Source organism: Salvelinus fontinalis, chromosome 4, assembly GCF_029448725.1.
Source record: "Salvelinus fontinalis isolate EN_2023a chromosome 4, ASM2944872v1, whole genome shotgun sequence".
Classification (NCBI taxonomy): domain Eukaryota; kingdom Metazoa; phylum Chordata; class Actinopteri; order Salmoniformes; family Salmonidae; genus Salvelinus; species Salvelinus fontinalis.
In genome coordinates, this window is record NC_074668.1 from 76483813 (window position 1) to 76500980 (window position 17168).

General features: G+C 45.1%; 1 protein-coding gene across 2 annotated transcripts; it reads right to left on the bottom strand.

Annotated features, from left to right (window-relative positions):
- Window positions 1-87: 87 nt before the first annotated feature.
- LOC129854438 (serine/threonine-protein kinase ULK3-like) lies at window positions 88-17051 on the bottom strand. 2 transcript variants are annotated; one of them, XM_055921483.1, is made up of 18 exons: window positions 16964-17049; window positions 16708-16805; window positions 16297-16459; window positions 15955-16095; window positions 15647-15767; window positions 15275-15370; window positions 14785-14928; window positions 14488-14570; window positions 13945-14100; window positions 13672-13777; window positions 13440-13480; window positions 13181-13283; window positions 12869-12933; window positions 12540-12618; window positions 11457-11497; window positions 5386-5433; window positions 5217-5280; window positions 88-4218 (listed from the first exon to the last, which is right to left on the bottom strand). In XM_055921483.1, the coding sequence occupies exons 3-18, from the start codon at window positions 16393-16395 to the stop codon at window positions 4202-4204; spliced, it is 1404 nt and encodes a 467-aa protein (XP_055777458.1). In that variant the 5' UTR covers window positions 16396-16459; window positions 16708-16805; window positions 16964-17049; the 3' UTR covers window positions 88-4201. The 2 variants fall into 2 exon arrangements, with proteins under 2 accessions (XP_055777458.1, XP_055777459.1); XM_055921484.1 differs by lacking the exon at window positions 15275-15370 and having other exon boundaries at window positions 16708-17051.
- Between the last annotated feature and the right edge of the window lie 117 nt (window positions 17052-17168).

Genomic DNA, 17168 nt, shown 5'->3' on the forward strand with positions numbered 1-17168 from the left:
TGTTTTTGTGTCTACTTATCTCCTAAATCCTGCTAATAACCTTTTAGACAGGTTAGTAGGTAAATATAAATCATTGGCACAAATAGCTCATAGTAATAATTCTTTATTTACAGGTCCTTAACAAACTGTATGGAAGTGTTATGTAATCTAAGTTTGATCGAGTCAAGATAAGTGGAATTTGAAGTCATGACAGGAAATCTGTGTTCCATTCATAGTTCCTTTGACAATAGACTGACCAAGTTGTCCCCTTCCCATCTTCATCTAAATCAAATTTGATTGGTCACATGCGCCGAATACAACAGGTGTAGACTTTACAGCGAAATGCTTACTTACATTATTTTCTAAACAAAATACTTGCTCGTAACGCTCAACAGACAGTCCTTAGATTGTTCAAAAGTGCGTTTCACTGGTGCATTTAAAAGCGGAAGGGAGGGAAAGGGATTCTGTATAGTTGTGGTAAGACCCTCCTAACTCAGCCAATCTGTCTAACCATCGCCATGCATCTCAAAGTTGTCCAACTCTAACTCACCCACACCCCTCCTTCAAATCCCCCACTCAGCTTCTGGGAACAAAATCAAAACAAACAGAAGCAGGGGAGCCTTGGGGTGAGTGGGGGACGGCAGAGGGAGGATTTACAGAGGCTGCAGTGTGCTGGGGCCCATTTTCTAAATTATCTTTATTCAACGTTTCTCTGAAACAAACCCCTGCCTGCCCCCAGGCCTACGAGAGGGGGTGACACAGGGATTTAGGGGAGAGTTTTGTTTCTCATCTGTACAATGTTCTATTCATGATAGCAGTCTACCCACTGTGAATGGTTGATGTGTGTGTGTTTGGGGGTAGGGAAGTTGAGGGGTCCTTAGTTCCTTACGGATTAACCTCCCCCCTTATAACTTTAGCTGATGTCAATACAGCTCCACCGTCGTCCCATTAGGAGTACCAACAGAGACTGATAGAGTGCCAGGAGAGGGGGAAAGGGTACAAGTGCTCATGATGGAGCTGAACTGAAATGGAGGCCAATTAAACTCACAATGCCACAGGGCTGTGGTTGGTTGGCAAGGGGGTCAAAGGGGTAAAAGGCATAGTGGTTGACTATTCAACTTTTTGGCATTCCCTTATAGCGTATACCGCCATCTCTACTGGTGCTCATGCCAGTCCTCTACACGCCCTGCTACCCTGGACTACATTAGGGCTTCCTCGCCTTACGTTATGGAAACAGGCCAGTTGTGTCCTCAGGAGAGGGAACCAAATGGTGACTACATGGCCACGAGACAGCAGTAGGCCTCCAACAGGCAGTGACAGACTCACCAAGACATCCATGAAACCTTACACTCAGACCACAATATTATTTTACCAAGCTTTACATTTCAACCCGAATTACAAGTACAGTGCCTTCGGAAAAAAGTATTCAGACCACATTACTTTTCCCACATTTTTTACAGCCTTATTCTAAAATTGATTAATCGTTTTTTTCCCCCTCATCAATCTACACGCAATACCCCATAATGACAAAGCAAAAACTGTTTTTTGGAATTGTTGCTAATTTATTAAAAATTAAAAACTGAAATATCACATTTACATAAGTATTCAGATCATTTACTCAGTACTTTGTTGAAGCACCTTTGGCAGTGATTACAGCCTTGAGTCTTCTTGGGTGGGACACTACAAGCTTGGCATATCTGTGTTTGTGGTTTTTCTCCCATTCTTCGCTGCAGATCCTCCCAAGCTCTGTCAGGTTGGATGGGGAGCGTTGCTGCACAGCTATTTTCAGGTCTCTCCAGAGATGTTCGATCAGGTTCAAGTCCGGGCTCTGGCTGGACCACTCAAGGACATTCAGAGACTTGTCCCGAAGCCACTCCTGCGTTGTTTTGGCTGTGTGCTTAGGGACGTTGTCCTGTTGGAAGGTGAACCATCGCCCCAGTCTGAGGTGCTGAGCACTCTGGAGCAGGTTTTCATCAAGGATCTCTCTGTAGTTTGCTCTGTTCATCTTTGTCTCGATCCTGACTAGAATCCCAGTCCCTGCCGCTGAAAAACATCCCCACAGCATGATGCTGCCACCACCATGCTTCAATGTAGGAATGGTGCCAGGTTACCTCCAGACGTGACACTTGGCATTCAGGCCAAATAGTTCAATCTAGGCTTAATCAGATCAGAGAATCTTGATTCTCATGGTCTGAGAGTCTTTAGGTGCCCTTTGGCAAACTCCAAGCGGGCTGTCATGTGCCAGTTACTGAAGAGTGGCTTCCGTCTGGCCACTCTACCATAAATGCCTGATTGGTGGAGTGCTGCAGAGATGGTTGTCCTTCTGGAAGGTTCTCTCATCTCCACAGAGGAACTCTAGTGCTCTGTCAGAGTGACCATCGGGTTCTTAGTCACCTGCCTGACCAAGGCCCTTCTCCCCCGATTCCTCAGTTTGTCCGGGCGGCCAGCTCTAAGAAGAGTCTCGGTGGTTCCAAACTTCTTCCATTTAAGAATGATGGAGGCCACTGTGTTCTTGGGGACCTTCAATGCTGCAGATTTGTTTTGGTACCATTCTCCAGATCTGTGCCTCGACACAATCTTGTCTCGGAGCTCTATGAATTCCTTCGACCTCATGCCTTGGTTTTTGCTCTGACATGCACTGTCAACTGTGGGACCTTACATAAACAGGCGTGTGCCTTTCCAAATAATGTCCAATCAATTGAATTTACCACAGGTGGGCTCCAATCAAGTTGTAGAAACATCTCTAGAATGATCAATGGAAACAGGATGCACCTGAGCTCAATTGAGTCTCATCGCAAAGGGTCTGAATACATATGTAATAAGGCATCTGTTTGTTTTGTTAATGAGTGCAAACATTTCTAAAAACCTGTTTTCACTTTATCATTATGAGGTATTGTGTGTAGATTGCTGAGGATTTTTATTTATTTAATCCATTTTAGAATAAGGCTGTAACGTAACAAAATGTGGAAAAAGTCAAGGTGTCTGAATACTTTCCAAAGGTACTCTACTTTAATTTACTCAATCTTGGGCTTTATCTCAAAACACAATGAATACAGGCCATTACAACACATTACATAGCCAATTTTAATTCAATTGAATCAGCCTTTTACAGTAATAAATAATTTATAAAATCATATCCATACAAAACAATACACAATTGTGAGTTTTCAATTCGACACATTTCTTCCTTTTCAGTTACACCATTCCATTACCTGATTAAACAGCAATAGCCTCCTATGATACAGCATATTCACAAATACTAAAAGTTCCCTTGAAAGTAGATTCATGCACACAACCTTGCTCACTGAAAACAAACAGAAAAAAAATACCCACAACAGCAATAACGGTTAACCTGTCACCAAATGTCCAATCTTTTGGCAGGCTACTAAAGCAGGCTGAGTTGTGACGCACGCCTTGACTTCACAGTTGCTACTGTATGCCTTCATCCTGACCGGTGCCAACCCAAAAGTAAATGAAAGTCTACAGAGTAAATAAGGCAGCAGCCGCACCTCTCCAGTTTTCCTCTCATAGTGGTAGAGGCTGCTCCATCAGCAGAGGGAGCGTGGTGAGGCTGTGGTCAGGCCACAGAAAAGGGATTTACTTTGTGTGTGTGTATGTGTGGGGCAACAGAAGGGCTTTCCCAAATATTCATGATACATTTCGATAACTCCCTTCAGTTACAGACGACAAACTTGCTATGCTGGGTAGCCATTCTGAGTTCAAGTCGCCATCTATTGTGCAACTACAAGCACTTGAGGCTCATTATTACTCTTATTCATCCTGCAACATAACACAACAACATGATACAGCACTAGTTTATCATGACAGTACAGTATTAGCATACAAGCTGTCCAGCCTTTCCATATGAATGGTTAGGCAGGAGGGCTTAGAGGCTGAGCAGTGACTGGAGACTGTGACAGTCTTCTGTGTTGTGTTGGTGAGGGGGATGCAAGGCTGACAAGCTGCTAGTTGAAGTCCAGGCAGAGTAATTACAGGGTAGATTGTCTCTGACGCCATAGCCTCCATTTCCAGGCTTTCTCACTTTTGTTGGGAAACAACAGCCGTGCAATGATTGAGACTTACGAGTATGGTGATGCGAGACTAATGAGGTCATGGTCTCAGAGGCCTGAGGGATTCCTTAGCCTGACCCGTAGAGGTGCAGGAGGTCTGGTGCTCCGCAGGCACGATGGACCCTCTCTCTGGTTCCTACTGCCAGGCTGGCTCACTGCACACAGCATGCTGAAGAGGGCGAGCATCGACAGACAGATGTGTTAGAGACTGCATTATCATCATATAGACATGGCTTACCTCAGTGCTGATCTGTGAGTAGATTTCTGTTGAGTAATTAAGATTTCCAATGCATTCAATACACATGGCAATAAAAATGTATAATGGCTGTATTACTGTCCTGTATTATGGGACAAGCTCAGAGACTGAGGCTGTGTACCAAATGGCACCCTACTCCCACATAGCTCACTACTTTTGACCGGGCTGAACTATGTATGGAATAGGGTGGCATTTAGGATACCGATTGAGAGCATTAGGCCTAGACTTTACTGCTTTGTTTGTAGTTAGCGTAGTAGTAGTTTAAGGTCACCAGCCAGACAGTCTTGGGCGTTGCTGTGACCCCTCCAGCTGGAGAGCTGCCAACATGACATGGCTGACTGTGGCCGCCGGTGTGTTAAAATAACAGCAACGTAACAAGCCATGTTTCTGAAACCTGAATCTGTTCCAAATTCATTGAACCCCCTTTGCACATAATTCCTCTGGAATTTCTAACTCGAAACAGGATATTGTCTGGCTCTACTATATATCAACTAACTCCCTCCCTCGCAGCTAGTGTGTGTGTTGTGCATGTGTGTGTGTGTTGTGACTGGGGGAGGGGGGTTATTCTCCTTGGTTATAACCAAGTCTCACTTTCACAAGGTGGGTTTTATAGGTCAGAGGGCAGAGCAGCCCAGCGCTGTGCAGGACTGAGCTGAAATCAAAGATCCAGATGCTCCTACGGGGAGGCCAGCATGGTAAGACAACAGCTAGTATTTTAGTGGTGGAAAAACCTCCACTGAAGGGAAATTACATTACAGCTTTTCACTTAACCCCTGGTTAAGTAAATGACCAGTCTGCTTAGCTGCAAGCCCCTCTGCTGGGACATTCTGTGACGCACACCCCTACACCAGCACGTACACAATATCTAAGGGGAAATGTGAATACTATGCTACCCTCACAGGGATACTCACAACTTCTCACAGATTCTGATAGAGGCTCTCTATCCATTGACACGTCTTTTTGGGTCTCTAGCATCTGAAAGACACAAAAAGATAATACGACTCAAAATCACGTGCCAAAATGTTTTCTTGGGATTTTTATATCTACTAATATCTAAAGTCAAGTCATCGCTATTCCTACCTTGATCTGTTCTTTGAGGTATTCAGCTCGGGTCATTAGGCTCTTGATCTGCAAAGTGAGAGGTGGTGTTTAGTATGTAATCCATCCACACTCATCCACATTCTCCTTTCTATAATGTCTGGTGATGGTGATGATGAGGGTAGACCAAGGTGGATGGCTTCCTATAATGACCCTTTAAAAGACAGATCTGTTGTGGTAGAATAATCATCCTGACTGAGACAGAGCCGGCTGCATCCACCCAGACTCCCAACATTTTATATCATATTAACCTCAGCACCAAGGCTGTAATACTATAAAATCACACCCAAAGTAAGATTACAGCTGTAATATAAATGTATTAACCTTCCAACTAGATCAAGGCTGGTGTTCTTATATGATAAGCCCAGGCATATTGAACTGGGAATTACAGCCCTGAGTTAAGAAAGGCTGAACTGTGCTCTAGAGATGAACCAACACACATGGAGACCATTCCTAGCTGCAGTCGGGGCTCTTTGCGTTCTCACACACATGCTTTCGATCTGCAGTCCTCCCCAGCGTTCGATTATTATAGCCGCATCTGAATTTACTTAAGCCAAGCGCCCATAAAACTTCAAATAGGGAGGTCTATGAGCCCAGGTTTAAATCTCTCTCCCTCTGGGGTTTGTTGTTGAAACATTGTTGTGTGTTGTTGACCTGGTTGCTTGCAAAACAAATGCTCAAAACATGAAAGAATAACTTTCCTTTACCACTGAATATTAATACAGTCAAACTAATTGAAGTAACTGCTGTAAGAGTATAACCTCTCCAACTAAATGTCAAGGCTTAGCTATTTCACCTGACCATTGCTAGTGCAGTGGATACCATTATAGTGTCATATGACTGATATTTGTATAGATTTTTTTATTTAACCAGGTAGGCCAGTTGAGAACAAGTTCTCCTTTACAACTGCGACGTGGCCAAGATAAAGCAAAGCAATGCGACACAAACAACAACACAGAGTTACACATGGAATAAACAAACATACAGTCAATAACACAATAGAAAAGTATATTTACAGTGAGTGCAAATGTAGTAAGATTAGGGAGGTAAGGCAATAAATAGGCCATAGTGGCAAAATTATTACAATTTAGCAATTAAACACTGGAGTGATAGATGTGCAGAACATGAATGTGCAAGTAGAGATACTGGGGTGCAAAGGAGCAAAAAATAAATAACAATATGGGAATGAGGTAGTTGGGTGGGCTATTTACAGATGTGCTATGTACAGGTGCAATGATCGGTAAGCTGCTCTGACAGCTGATGCTTAGTGAGGGAGATATAAGTCATCAGCTTCAGTGATTTTTGCAATTCGTTCCAGTCATTGGCAGCAGAGAACTGGAAGGAAAGGCAGCCAAAGGAGGAGTTGGCTTCGGGGATGACCAGTGAAATATACCTGCTGGAGCGTGTGCTACGGGTGGTGCTGGTGACCAGTGAGCTGAGATACGGCGGGGCTTTACCTAGCAAAGACGTATAGATGACCTGGAGCCAGTGGGTTTTGCGACGAATATGAAGCTTGAGCCAGCCAACGAGAGCATATAGGTCGCAGTGGTGGGTAGTATATGGGGCATTGGTGACAAAACGGGTGGCACTGTGATAGACTACATCCAATTTGCTGAGTAGAGTGTTGGAGGCTATTTTGTAAATGACATCACTGAAGTCTAGGATCGGTAGGATAGTCAGTTTTACGAGGTTATGTTTGGCAGCATGAGTGAAGGAGGCTTTGTGCGAAATAGGAAGTGAATTCTAGATTTCATTTTGATTGAGATGCTTAGTGTGAGTCTGGAAGGAGAGTTTACAGTCTAACCAGACACCTAGGTATTTGTAGTTGTCCACATATTCTAAGTCAGAACCGTCCAGAGTAGTGATGCTAGATGGGCAGGCGGGTGTGGGCAGCGATCGGTTGAAGAGCATGCATTTAGTTTAACTTGCATTTAAGAGCAGTTGGAGGCCACGGAAGGAGTGTTGTATGGCATTGAAGCTCGTCTGGAGGTTTGTTAACACAGTGTCCAAAGAAGGGCCAGAAGTATACAGAATTGTGTCGTATGCGTAGAGGTGGATCAGAGAATCACCAGCAGCAAGAGTGACATCATTGATGTATACAGAGAAAAGAGTCAGCCGAGAATTGAACCCTGTGGCAACCCCATAGAGATTGCGAGAGGTCCAGACAACAGGCCCTCTGATTTGAGACACTGCTCTATCAGAGAAGTAGTTGGTGAACCAGGCGAGGCAGTCATTTGAGAAACCAAGGCTGTTGAGTCTGCCGATAAAAATAAGGTGATTGACAGAGTCGAAAGCCTTGGCCAAGTCGATGAAGACGGCTGAACAGTAACCGATGGCGGTTATGATATCGTTTAGGACCTTAAGCGTGGCTGAGGTGCACCCATGACCAGCTCAGAAACCAGATTGCATGGCAGAGAAGGTACGGTGGGATTCGAAATGTTCGACGATCTGTTTCTTAACTGGCTTTCGAAGACTTTAGAAAGGCAGGGTACGATAGATTTTTAAAATTGTACCTTTATCTAACTAGGCAAGTCAGTTAAGAACAAATTCTTATTTCAATGACGGCCTAGGAACAGTGGGTTAACTGCCTTGTTCAGGACAGAACAACAGATTTTTACCTTGTCAGCTCGGGATTTGATCTTGCAACCTTTCGGTTACTAGTCCAACTCTCTAACCACTAGGCTACCTGCCTCACCTTATAGGTCTGTAACAGTTTTGGTCTAGAGTGTCTCCCTCTTTGAAGAGGGGGATGACCGCGGCAGCTTTCCAATCTTTGGGGATCTTGGACGATACGAAAGAGAGGTTGAACAGGCTAGAAATAGGGATTGCAACAACTGTGGCAGATCATTTTAGAAAGAGAGGGTCCAGATTGTCTAGCCCAGTTGATTTGTAGGGATCCAGATTTTGCCGCTCTTTCAGAACATCAGCTATCTGGATTTGGGTGAAGGAGAAATGGGGGAGGCGTGGGGGGTGCAGAGCTATTGACCAGGGTAGGGGTGGCCAGGTGGAAAGCATGGCCAGCTGTAGAAAAATGCTTATTGAAATTCTCGATTATCGTAGATTTATCGGTGGTGATAGTGTTTCCTAGCTTCAGTGCAGTGGGCAGCTGGGAGGAGGTGCTCTTATTCGCCATGGACTTTAGTGTCCCAGAACTTTTTGGAGTTTGTGCTACAGGACGCAAATTTCTGTTTGAAAAAGCGCAGGGGCTATTTGATGCTAATGCAGTACGCCACAGGATGTTTTTGTGCTGGTCGAGGGCAGTCTGGTCTGGAGTAAACCAAGGGCTATATCTATTCTTAGTTCTACATTTTTTGAACGGGGCATGCTTATTTAAGATGTTGAGGAAAGCACTTTTAAAGAATAAACAGGCATCCTCTACTGATAGAATGAGGTCAAAATCCTTCCAGGATACCCGGGCCAGGCGAATTAGAAAGGCCTGCTCGCTGAAGTGTTTTAGGGAGCGTTTGACAGTGATGAGGGGTGGTCGTTTGACCGTGGACCCATTACGGATGCAGGCAATGAGGCTGTGATTTCTGAGATCCTGGTTGAAGACCACAAAGGTGTATTTAGAGGGCAGGTTGGTCAGGATGATATCTATGAGGGTGCCTGTGTTTACGGATTTAGGGTTGTACCTGGTACATTCCATAATAATTTGTGTGAGATTGAGGGCATCTAGCATAGATTGTAGGACGGCCGGGGTGTTAAGCATATCCCGGTTTAGGTCACCTAACAGTACAAACTCTGAAGATAAATGGGGGGCAATTAATTCACATATGGTGTCCAGGGCACATCTGGGGGATGAGGGGGCTCTATAACAAGCGGTAACAGTGAGAGACTTACTTCTGGAAAGGTGGATTTTTAAAAGTAGAAGCTCGAACTGATTGGCCACAGACCTGGATACCATGACATAGCCTGCAGGCTATCTCTGCAGTAGATTGCAACTCCACCCCCTTTGGCAGTTTTATCTTGGCGGAAAATGTTATAGTTGGGGATGGAAATTTCAGAATTTTGGTGGTCTACCTAAGCCAAGATTCAGACACGGCTAGGGCATCAGGGTTGGCGGAGTGTGCTAAAGCAGTGAAAGAAAAAAAAAAACTTAGGGAGGAGGCTTCTGATGTTAACATGCAATAAACCAAGGCTTTTACGGTTACAGAAGTCAACAAATGATAGCGCCTGCGGAATAGGGGTGGAACTGGGGGCTACAGGGCCTGGGTTAACCTCTACATCACCAGAGGAACAGAGGAGGAGTAGGATAAGGGTACTGCTAAAGGCTATAAGAACTGGTCGTCTAGTGCGTTGGGGACAGCGAATAAAAGGAGCAGATTTCTGGGCGTGGTAGAATAGATTCAAGGCATAATGTACAGACAAGGGTATGGTAGGATGTGAGTACAGTGGAGGTAAACCTAGGCGTTGAGTGACGATGAGAGAGGTTTCGTCTCTGGAGGCACCACTTAAGCCAGGTGAGGTCTCCGCATGTGTGTGGGGTGGGACAAAGGAGTTATCTAAAGCATTTTGAGCGGGACTGAGGGCTCTACAGTGAAATAAAAAGAGTAAGAACTAGCCAAGACAGCAGTAGACAAGGCATATTGACATTAGAGAGAGGCATAAAGCAATCACAAGTGTTGATCAGGAGAGCTAAGACAACAACGGGTAAATGGCGATGAACGGGCAGAGCGGGTCAATTAGGTACATACAGGACCTGAGTTTGAGGCTGGGGCCGACAAGTAAACAAAATTACCTAGTATTGAAACAGTCCAGGGGGTATCAGCTGTGTAGCCGAGTGATCATAGGGTCAAAAGAGCAGCAATAGGTGAGTCAGGGTGCAGTTCAGTAGTCACTACTATTCTAGGCGAGTAGGGGACACAGCGTTCAGAAAAGCTAGCGGGCCGGGGCTAGTAGATGGTTCTTCGGCGACATTAACAGAATAGCCTGTTGAGACCACATTGGGCGATCACGTCGGCAGTCCAGTCGTGATGGATCGGCGGGGCTCCGTGTCGACAATAAAGGGTCCAGGCCAATTGGCAAAGGAGGTATTGTAGCCCTAGAATTAGCTGGTAATTGTGTTAATTTATTACGTGTTTGAGATTGTTTTAAATGGTATCTGTGAAAGACAAACAATTTAGTGTAAATTGTTTACTTTCTGCTCACTTTATTGCATTAGTGAGCCCTCAAATGATACTTTAGCCTAATTTGCTACATAGGTCATCTGCCTTTTTTGCAATTATTTTCCATTGGACAAAAGATGTAACCCACAAATGTTTGCTTAGGTTTTTTTTGCCAAACTAACAATGTCTTACTGTATTTAAATTATTTTATTTGATTTCAACTAACTTATGTTTTAATTCAATTAAGATATATGTACACCAAACTGCAATGTCACTGATCTACTACGTTCGTAGCTTTTATTCAGGGAAACATTCAGGTGACTACCAGAGAATACTCCTGGGTGTTGCGTCCCAGATATAGCTGTGCTTGTTTGGTCTCAGAGACCTGTTTGTGTGTATGTCTTCAGGTGCTCTGTGCTGTTACGGCGAGCACTGAACCAGGTGTCTCCTCACCCCCTTACCTCACATTCTCACCAAAACCCTCTCATCCACCTCACCCCCAGTAACTCACCTCACATTCTCACCTCAACCCTCTCATCCACCTCACACCCAGTAACTCATCTCACATTCTCACCTAAACCCTCTCATCCACCTCATCCCCAGTAACTCACCTCAACCCTCTCATCCACCTCACACCCAGTAACTCATCTCACATTCTCACCTAAACCCTCTTATCCACCTCATCCCCAGTAACTCAGATCACCTTCTCACCTAAAACCTCTCATCCACCTCACCCCCAGTAACTCAACTCACATTCTCACCTAAACCCTCTCATCCACCTCATCCCCAGTAACTCAGATCACCTTCTCACCTAAAACCTCTCATCCACCTCACCCCCAGTAACTCACCTCACATTCTCACCTAAACCCTCTCATCCACCTCATCCCCAGTAACTCAGATCACCTTCTCACCTAAAACCTCTCATCCACCTCACCCCCAGTAACTCACCTCACAGTGGAGCAACTCTCTCCGGCGCCCCTGGCCTTCAGCTGGAAGACAGACATAGAGGGGGAGGAGTGGGAGAAAGAGAAGGAAGGAGGGAGGGTGGAGAGAATATAAAGAGATGGATCACTGGTCTCCCAATCACCATGTTTGCACAAGAGTGGGTAATTTACCCAGCCAGTTTGGTTGTGATAGTCCACTGAGGCTCAGGGGGAACCCTTGAAACTGAAGCAGTCTTTCTTCAATTAGCCTGCCTGAGGAGGAGGGGAGCAGTTCTCCAGCAGCAAGGCATTCTGTGAAGGGAATGTAATCAACCAAAGGCTATAGCGAGACAAAAGGGACAATGTTTTCTCCCACAATCCCCTTGGTCTCGCTGACGTGCCACGGTCCCGTTCCCCCTGATCCATCAGATGATTTAACGACTCAAGCCGTCTCTTCTCTATTAAGACAGACAATAGTTTTTATTTGTTTCCAGTGTGTAATAACATTGAGAAATGAACTGTTGGGCTCTCAATGGAAACCAGATGGCAGCGAGCGGCTCTATACCACACACAGGGCGCTGGCACCAGGTCTCATCCACAGCTCAAAGCCACATCTTGCTCCAGCTCCACCATCATCATCCCCATCCCGCCTGCCTGCCTCGCCTCCCTCCGCCATCAGGACCATCTCCCAGATGAGGTCATGTGGAGTCAGGGCTAATAGAGACCAGGCCAAAGCCTAGAGGAGTCTAGTCCACATACACTGAGCCAGAGCAGAGGCAGCCAGAGCGCCGAGGAGAGAAGACCATTATGGGCCACCACTGCCACCGTCTCTCTTTAATAACAATAACAGCCAGCCAAAGCTGAGGGCTGGAGACACAGCAGGCACTCAGGGCAGGCTCTGCTGCGGTCTCTGATGTAATAGCCTCTTAATTCTGGAGATTGAATTCCGGTGCTACTCCCGGACTCCCCGCAGGGTTGTAAAATCACACCTGTGTTTATTAGAGTCCATGCAGCAGACGCTGTATGTGGCATAGATGCCTGACTCATTGTTTTCCCCATCTAAAGGACATATATAGTCTATGTGGGATTGTCAGTGAGCAGACCTTACCTGCCAGGGCTAGCAGTAGTTCTCCCAGACTCTGCTGGTACAGAGCCAGTGTATCATGGTCCTCTATCCCATTCTCCTCCTGGAATGGAATACAAGTGTGTTATGAAAAGGAAGACATCCCACTATGGTATAGTAGTCCACCATCAAGAAAGCCCCCAGATCCCATAGCACAGCCTTCACTGTAGCGGTAGCCTTCAATCCATCCTGCTGTAGACAGCATCTACAAGCCACTACCACCCTCCCAGCTCTCTCACTCCTCTCTGGTAGTCTCCCCAGAGCTCCATCATCATGCCCTGCCCTGCTCATGGTACCCAGTCCCCTCAGCTTACCATGGCGATGGCTGTAGATGCCAGCTCCAGAGCAGCCAGCACCCGTGGTTGGTCACAGGACATCTCTGAGAAGGGGACAGAGAGTGAGAGAGAGTAAGGGTTGGACCTGAGGCCTTCTCAGAACACTGCTTCTAGGTACTTTTCAATACCCAGTTACACTTGATAACGTGCTCCTTCTGAGTCTTATGAATGTGTTATCAAGTCCTTACGAAGTTTCCCTTCAAATAAAGTAGTGTTTAAATTAGGTCCTCTATATAAGGGTCATAAAATATGGTATTTATGATGTACAGCGGGTAAAATTAGCTGTATTACCTCTCAGGATGTCTCTGGTGGACTTGAACTGCTCAAAGCAGAGGCTGTTGTCTGCAGACACCAGAGCTTTCAGCCCCTCTGCCCTGGACACGTACTGACTAACCTGCAGTAAGGGTTTATATTGCTGTCATTCACTTCATTCTATGATGTCATCCATAGCATGTGTTTTTCATCCATGCCATGTGTTATGCAAATAATTTCAGTCTAGCCTTTGGGGTACAAAAATACAGTAGACCAAATATACTTATGTACTCTGTACCTTTTTCCTGAGGGCATCTTTACGCAGTCTGTCTGTTTCATCTGGAAAGGGGAGAGAAGATACATTTCTTAGACAGTTACCAATAGTGTTCTGATTATGTCATCTCCAGTTCTGTGAGCTTGTATCACTTTTCAGTTGATGTTGGACTGTGGTACAGAATTAGGCATTATATAGATGAGACCTGAGAGAAGTTGTTACTGTGGCAGATAGGGGCTGTGCATGTTGCTCTTACAGTGAATGGCGGGGACAAAGTGTTCCAGTGCGCTGCAGTACAGAGACAGGGCAGCTGATCTATCACCCTCCTGGTCCTTCTGAACAGCTTTCAGGACCAGATCCTTCTGCAAGAGGAGACAGACAGCGAGTCACACCAACACATCTAACTCTCTCTCACACACCTGCATGCACACACACACACACACACACACACACACACACACACACACACACACACACACACACACACACACACACACACACACACACACACACACACACACACACACACCGCTTTCCCCAGGCTCTCTTCGTTGGGCATGTGCTCGAGGTCCACCCAAGGGTGGGAGAAGAACTGAGTGAAGGTGAGGCGGGTGTCAGGGTCCCTGTCCAGCAGCCGCAGCAGTAAGTCCCTGCAGTTCCTGGACACTCTGGCCCCTGCAGGCAGCTGAAACACACAACACAACCAGAGGACCACAATGTTTTTATAAGAAGTTGCACACATACTTTGTGTTATCCTTGATGATTTTAATTGCAGCTGTGCACTTGTGGCTGGAATTACATTTTTTAAATTGTCGAATAAATTATATCTATCTTCCAACTAATTACACTCTGTCCTGACCACTGGATTGAGGAGGAAACTGTAGAACCCACTCCAGCACAAGAGTGTCCCTTCCAATAAGAATGCACTGCGAGATAAGGTTTATTGGGCAAGTGTGCCACCCTGTGGTGGCAAATATACTCACAGGGGAAAAAATGATTCTTCTAACAGCAGTCACAGAATGAACAATCAATGCTACCACACATTTCTTTAAATAGATGTAACAGAGCTTACCTCGATGGGCTTGTCACTGCGGATCTTCTCCTCCAGTTCAGCATAGGATCTGGAGGCAAATGGTGCCCGGCCAAATAGTGTCTCTACATACAGAAGTAAGAACAACAAATAAATGATAAGAATAAGTGAGAAAGCAATATAAACTTAAACCATCTTTGGCATTCAAAGTGGTAACGTTGATGTCACTGAAATGTCTGGTTTGTGCTTAAGAAAGCATAGAGTGTTCTTGAGGGGATAGTGTTCTATTTAATTGCACGAAGAGATGAGATAGTTATCCATTTAAATCTGTGCTCTTACCATACAGGATGACTCCCACAGACCAGAGGTCGACCCTGGAGTCATACTGCCGTCGACACACCATCTCAGGGGCCATGTAGAGAGGAGAGCCCCTCAGAGCACTCTGCTCATCCCACGGAGACATGTAACTCGCAAAGCCAAAATCTGACAACAGCATAGGGCAAAAATGTTTCAGTGCAAAGTGCACTAGATTAGTCTCAGTCAAGACTGTGATACACCTGGTAATACTTGGAGCAGCATTACAAAATCCTCTAATGCATGATTCAGTGGTGCAACTGTTTCATTCCATCATTTTAAAATGTCACAACTGAAAAACGCAGAGACAGTGCCACCAATAACCTCTGCCATATTGGCACTGCTATGATTTCGCAGCTATGATTCATATCACAGTCCCATGGTGATGAAATGCAAGAGATTAATAAAGATAGAAATGTGACCATAAGGAATACTGTATGTAAGTGTGATTGCGGCACTTGCCAGTGTGCTGTACCTGCTAGTTTAAGAACAGAACCATTGAGCAGAATGTTCTGGGGTTTCAGGTCCAGATGGGAGATGTTATGATTATGGAGAAACTGAAGAGCGCAGGCTGTTTTCAGACATGTAGCAAGAGAAGAGAAAGTAAGAGAGAGAGTGCCTTATTGGTGTTGGTCCCACCATTTTTTGTTATATGTATACTTTGACAATGTATGTAATATAACTTGCCACGTCAATAAAGTCTGATTGATTTCAGTGGGAGAGAGAGAAAGAGAGAGATAGTGGGTGAGAGAGAGAGAGAGAGAGAACTGCTCAACATCATTAAATAGTGCTCTAAATTATGTAGGTTACTTATACCCAACGCACCACTGACTCTGGTGTGACTCACCTATCTGCTGCAGGAAGAGCCGAGCCACCCTCTCAGGTAGCAAGCGCCTACTGTGGATGAAACGGGACAGGTCCCCACCAGAACACCACTCCAGGATCAGATAGATGTTCTCACTGTCCCACTGACCAATGGCAGAGAACAGGATTAGACTCAATTCACTCAGACAAGGATATGAAATGTAGCCTGCTGAGTCCCAGATCAGTTTGTGCTCTCTTGTCTGGCAAGCAATGTGGGAGTCAGGTTAGCCTGTATGAAATGTACTTATATGAGTGGGGATGGGCTGGATAAATATTAAACTGATTGTAAACCTGGAAGTCCTTCAGCTGAACAATGTGAGGGTGGCGAACAGTTTTCAGGATCTCTATCTCAGTCAGCAGGTTCTCCATTGACACCTTGTTCAGACTCTTCTTCCCAACCACCTTCACTGCCACCACCTCCCGGTTGTCCCCCTGTACACACAGATCCAGTAGACTGAACAATGCTCTAGTCTGGGACATGACATCAGTTTGTATGTCAGGCTACAGAGCCAGTCTCAAAACGGTCATTTCTATTAGGGAAGTTGCTACTATTTACCTGTGTTGTTTATGCAAGTAGTTGTGCTTATAGGCTAGCTAGTAGCTAGCTAACTCGTTCTGCAACGAATGGCGTACCTTTCTGTAGGCTTTGTAAACTGTCGCATAGGTGCCACTGCCCAGCCTCTCTGTGAGAATGAAATCAGCCAGTTTCGGTGGGGCGAAGCTCGAAGCCATGATGATGATGATGTTCACAGTTGCATCAAAGTTGCTGTGGACCCCTTCACTGCTGCAAAATGCACTAGAACATATATAGATGAAGTTGGTCTATATCATTCAAATTTAGCCACAAAAGCAATGCCTATATCTGACCAGACTGAAGTGAAACAGGAACGTCTACAATAATGGCTGTTGCAGCTAGGTGCTAGTTAGTACAGTATTACATGGGATATGTTGAGCTGACTTGCTGTTACCTAGCAAGCAATTATTTTTCAACTCAGCCCATCTTCTATACTTCTCAGAAATGTGTATATTTAGACAAATATTTACCGTCATCCAAGGATAAATACTGCCAAATTGGCAGAATGATTCTTCTTCTTCTTCAAAGTTGTATTGACAGACTACACCTATTGGTGTATTGCCGCCACCTATTGTACAGGGTATTGACACCAAAAATATTTCAATTTCGGGAAGGGGGGCGACATAAAACAACTAAAATCAAACAACCGTCCCACTCCTTCAGTTACATTCAAATCACATCAATACACAGACTCCGGTGCCTGTGAGTTGCAGAATGATTGTTTACATTGCTAGCTAGCTCCACTGTGAACATGTTGTCAGCTGGCAAAACCCGTCAACTCTTCGATACTCCAAACCACCGCACATTTTTCTACTGCCCTCTATCGGTTTGATATTTAATACTCGGCCTTATCTAGAAGGCCTTATCTGTAAAGGCAATCCAGAGAAGACAACCTCACATTTATTGAAATAGTAACCAGTCATTGCTACAG

Coding starts and splice junctions, on each gene's coding strand:
- LOC129854438 (XM_055921483.1), bottom strand. CDS start 16,395: ATGGCTTCGAGCTTCGCCCCACCGAAACTGGCTGATTTCATTCTCACA. Junction 14,929..15,274: donor TTCTGTTCTTAAACTAGCAG/GTACAGCACACT, acceptor TGCTGTTGTCAG/ATTTTGGCTTTGCGAGTTAC. Junction 13,778..13,944: donor AAGAGAGCCTGGGGAAAGCG/GTGTGTGTGTGT, acceptor CTCCTCTTGCAG/AAGGATCTGGTCCTGAAAGC.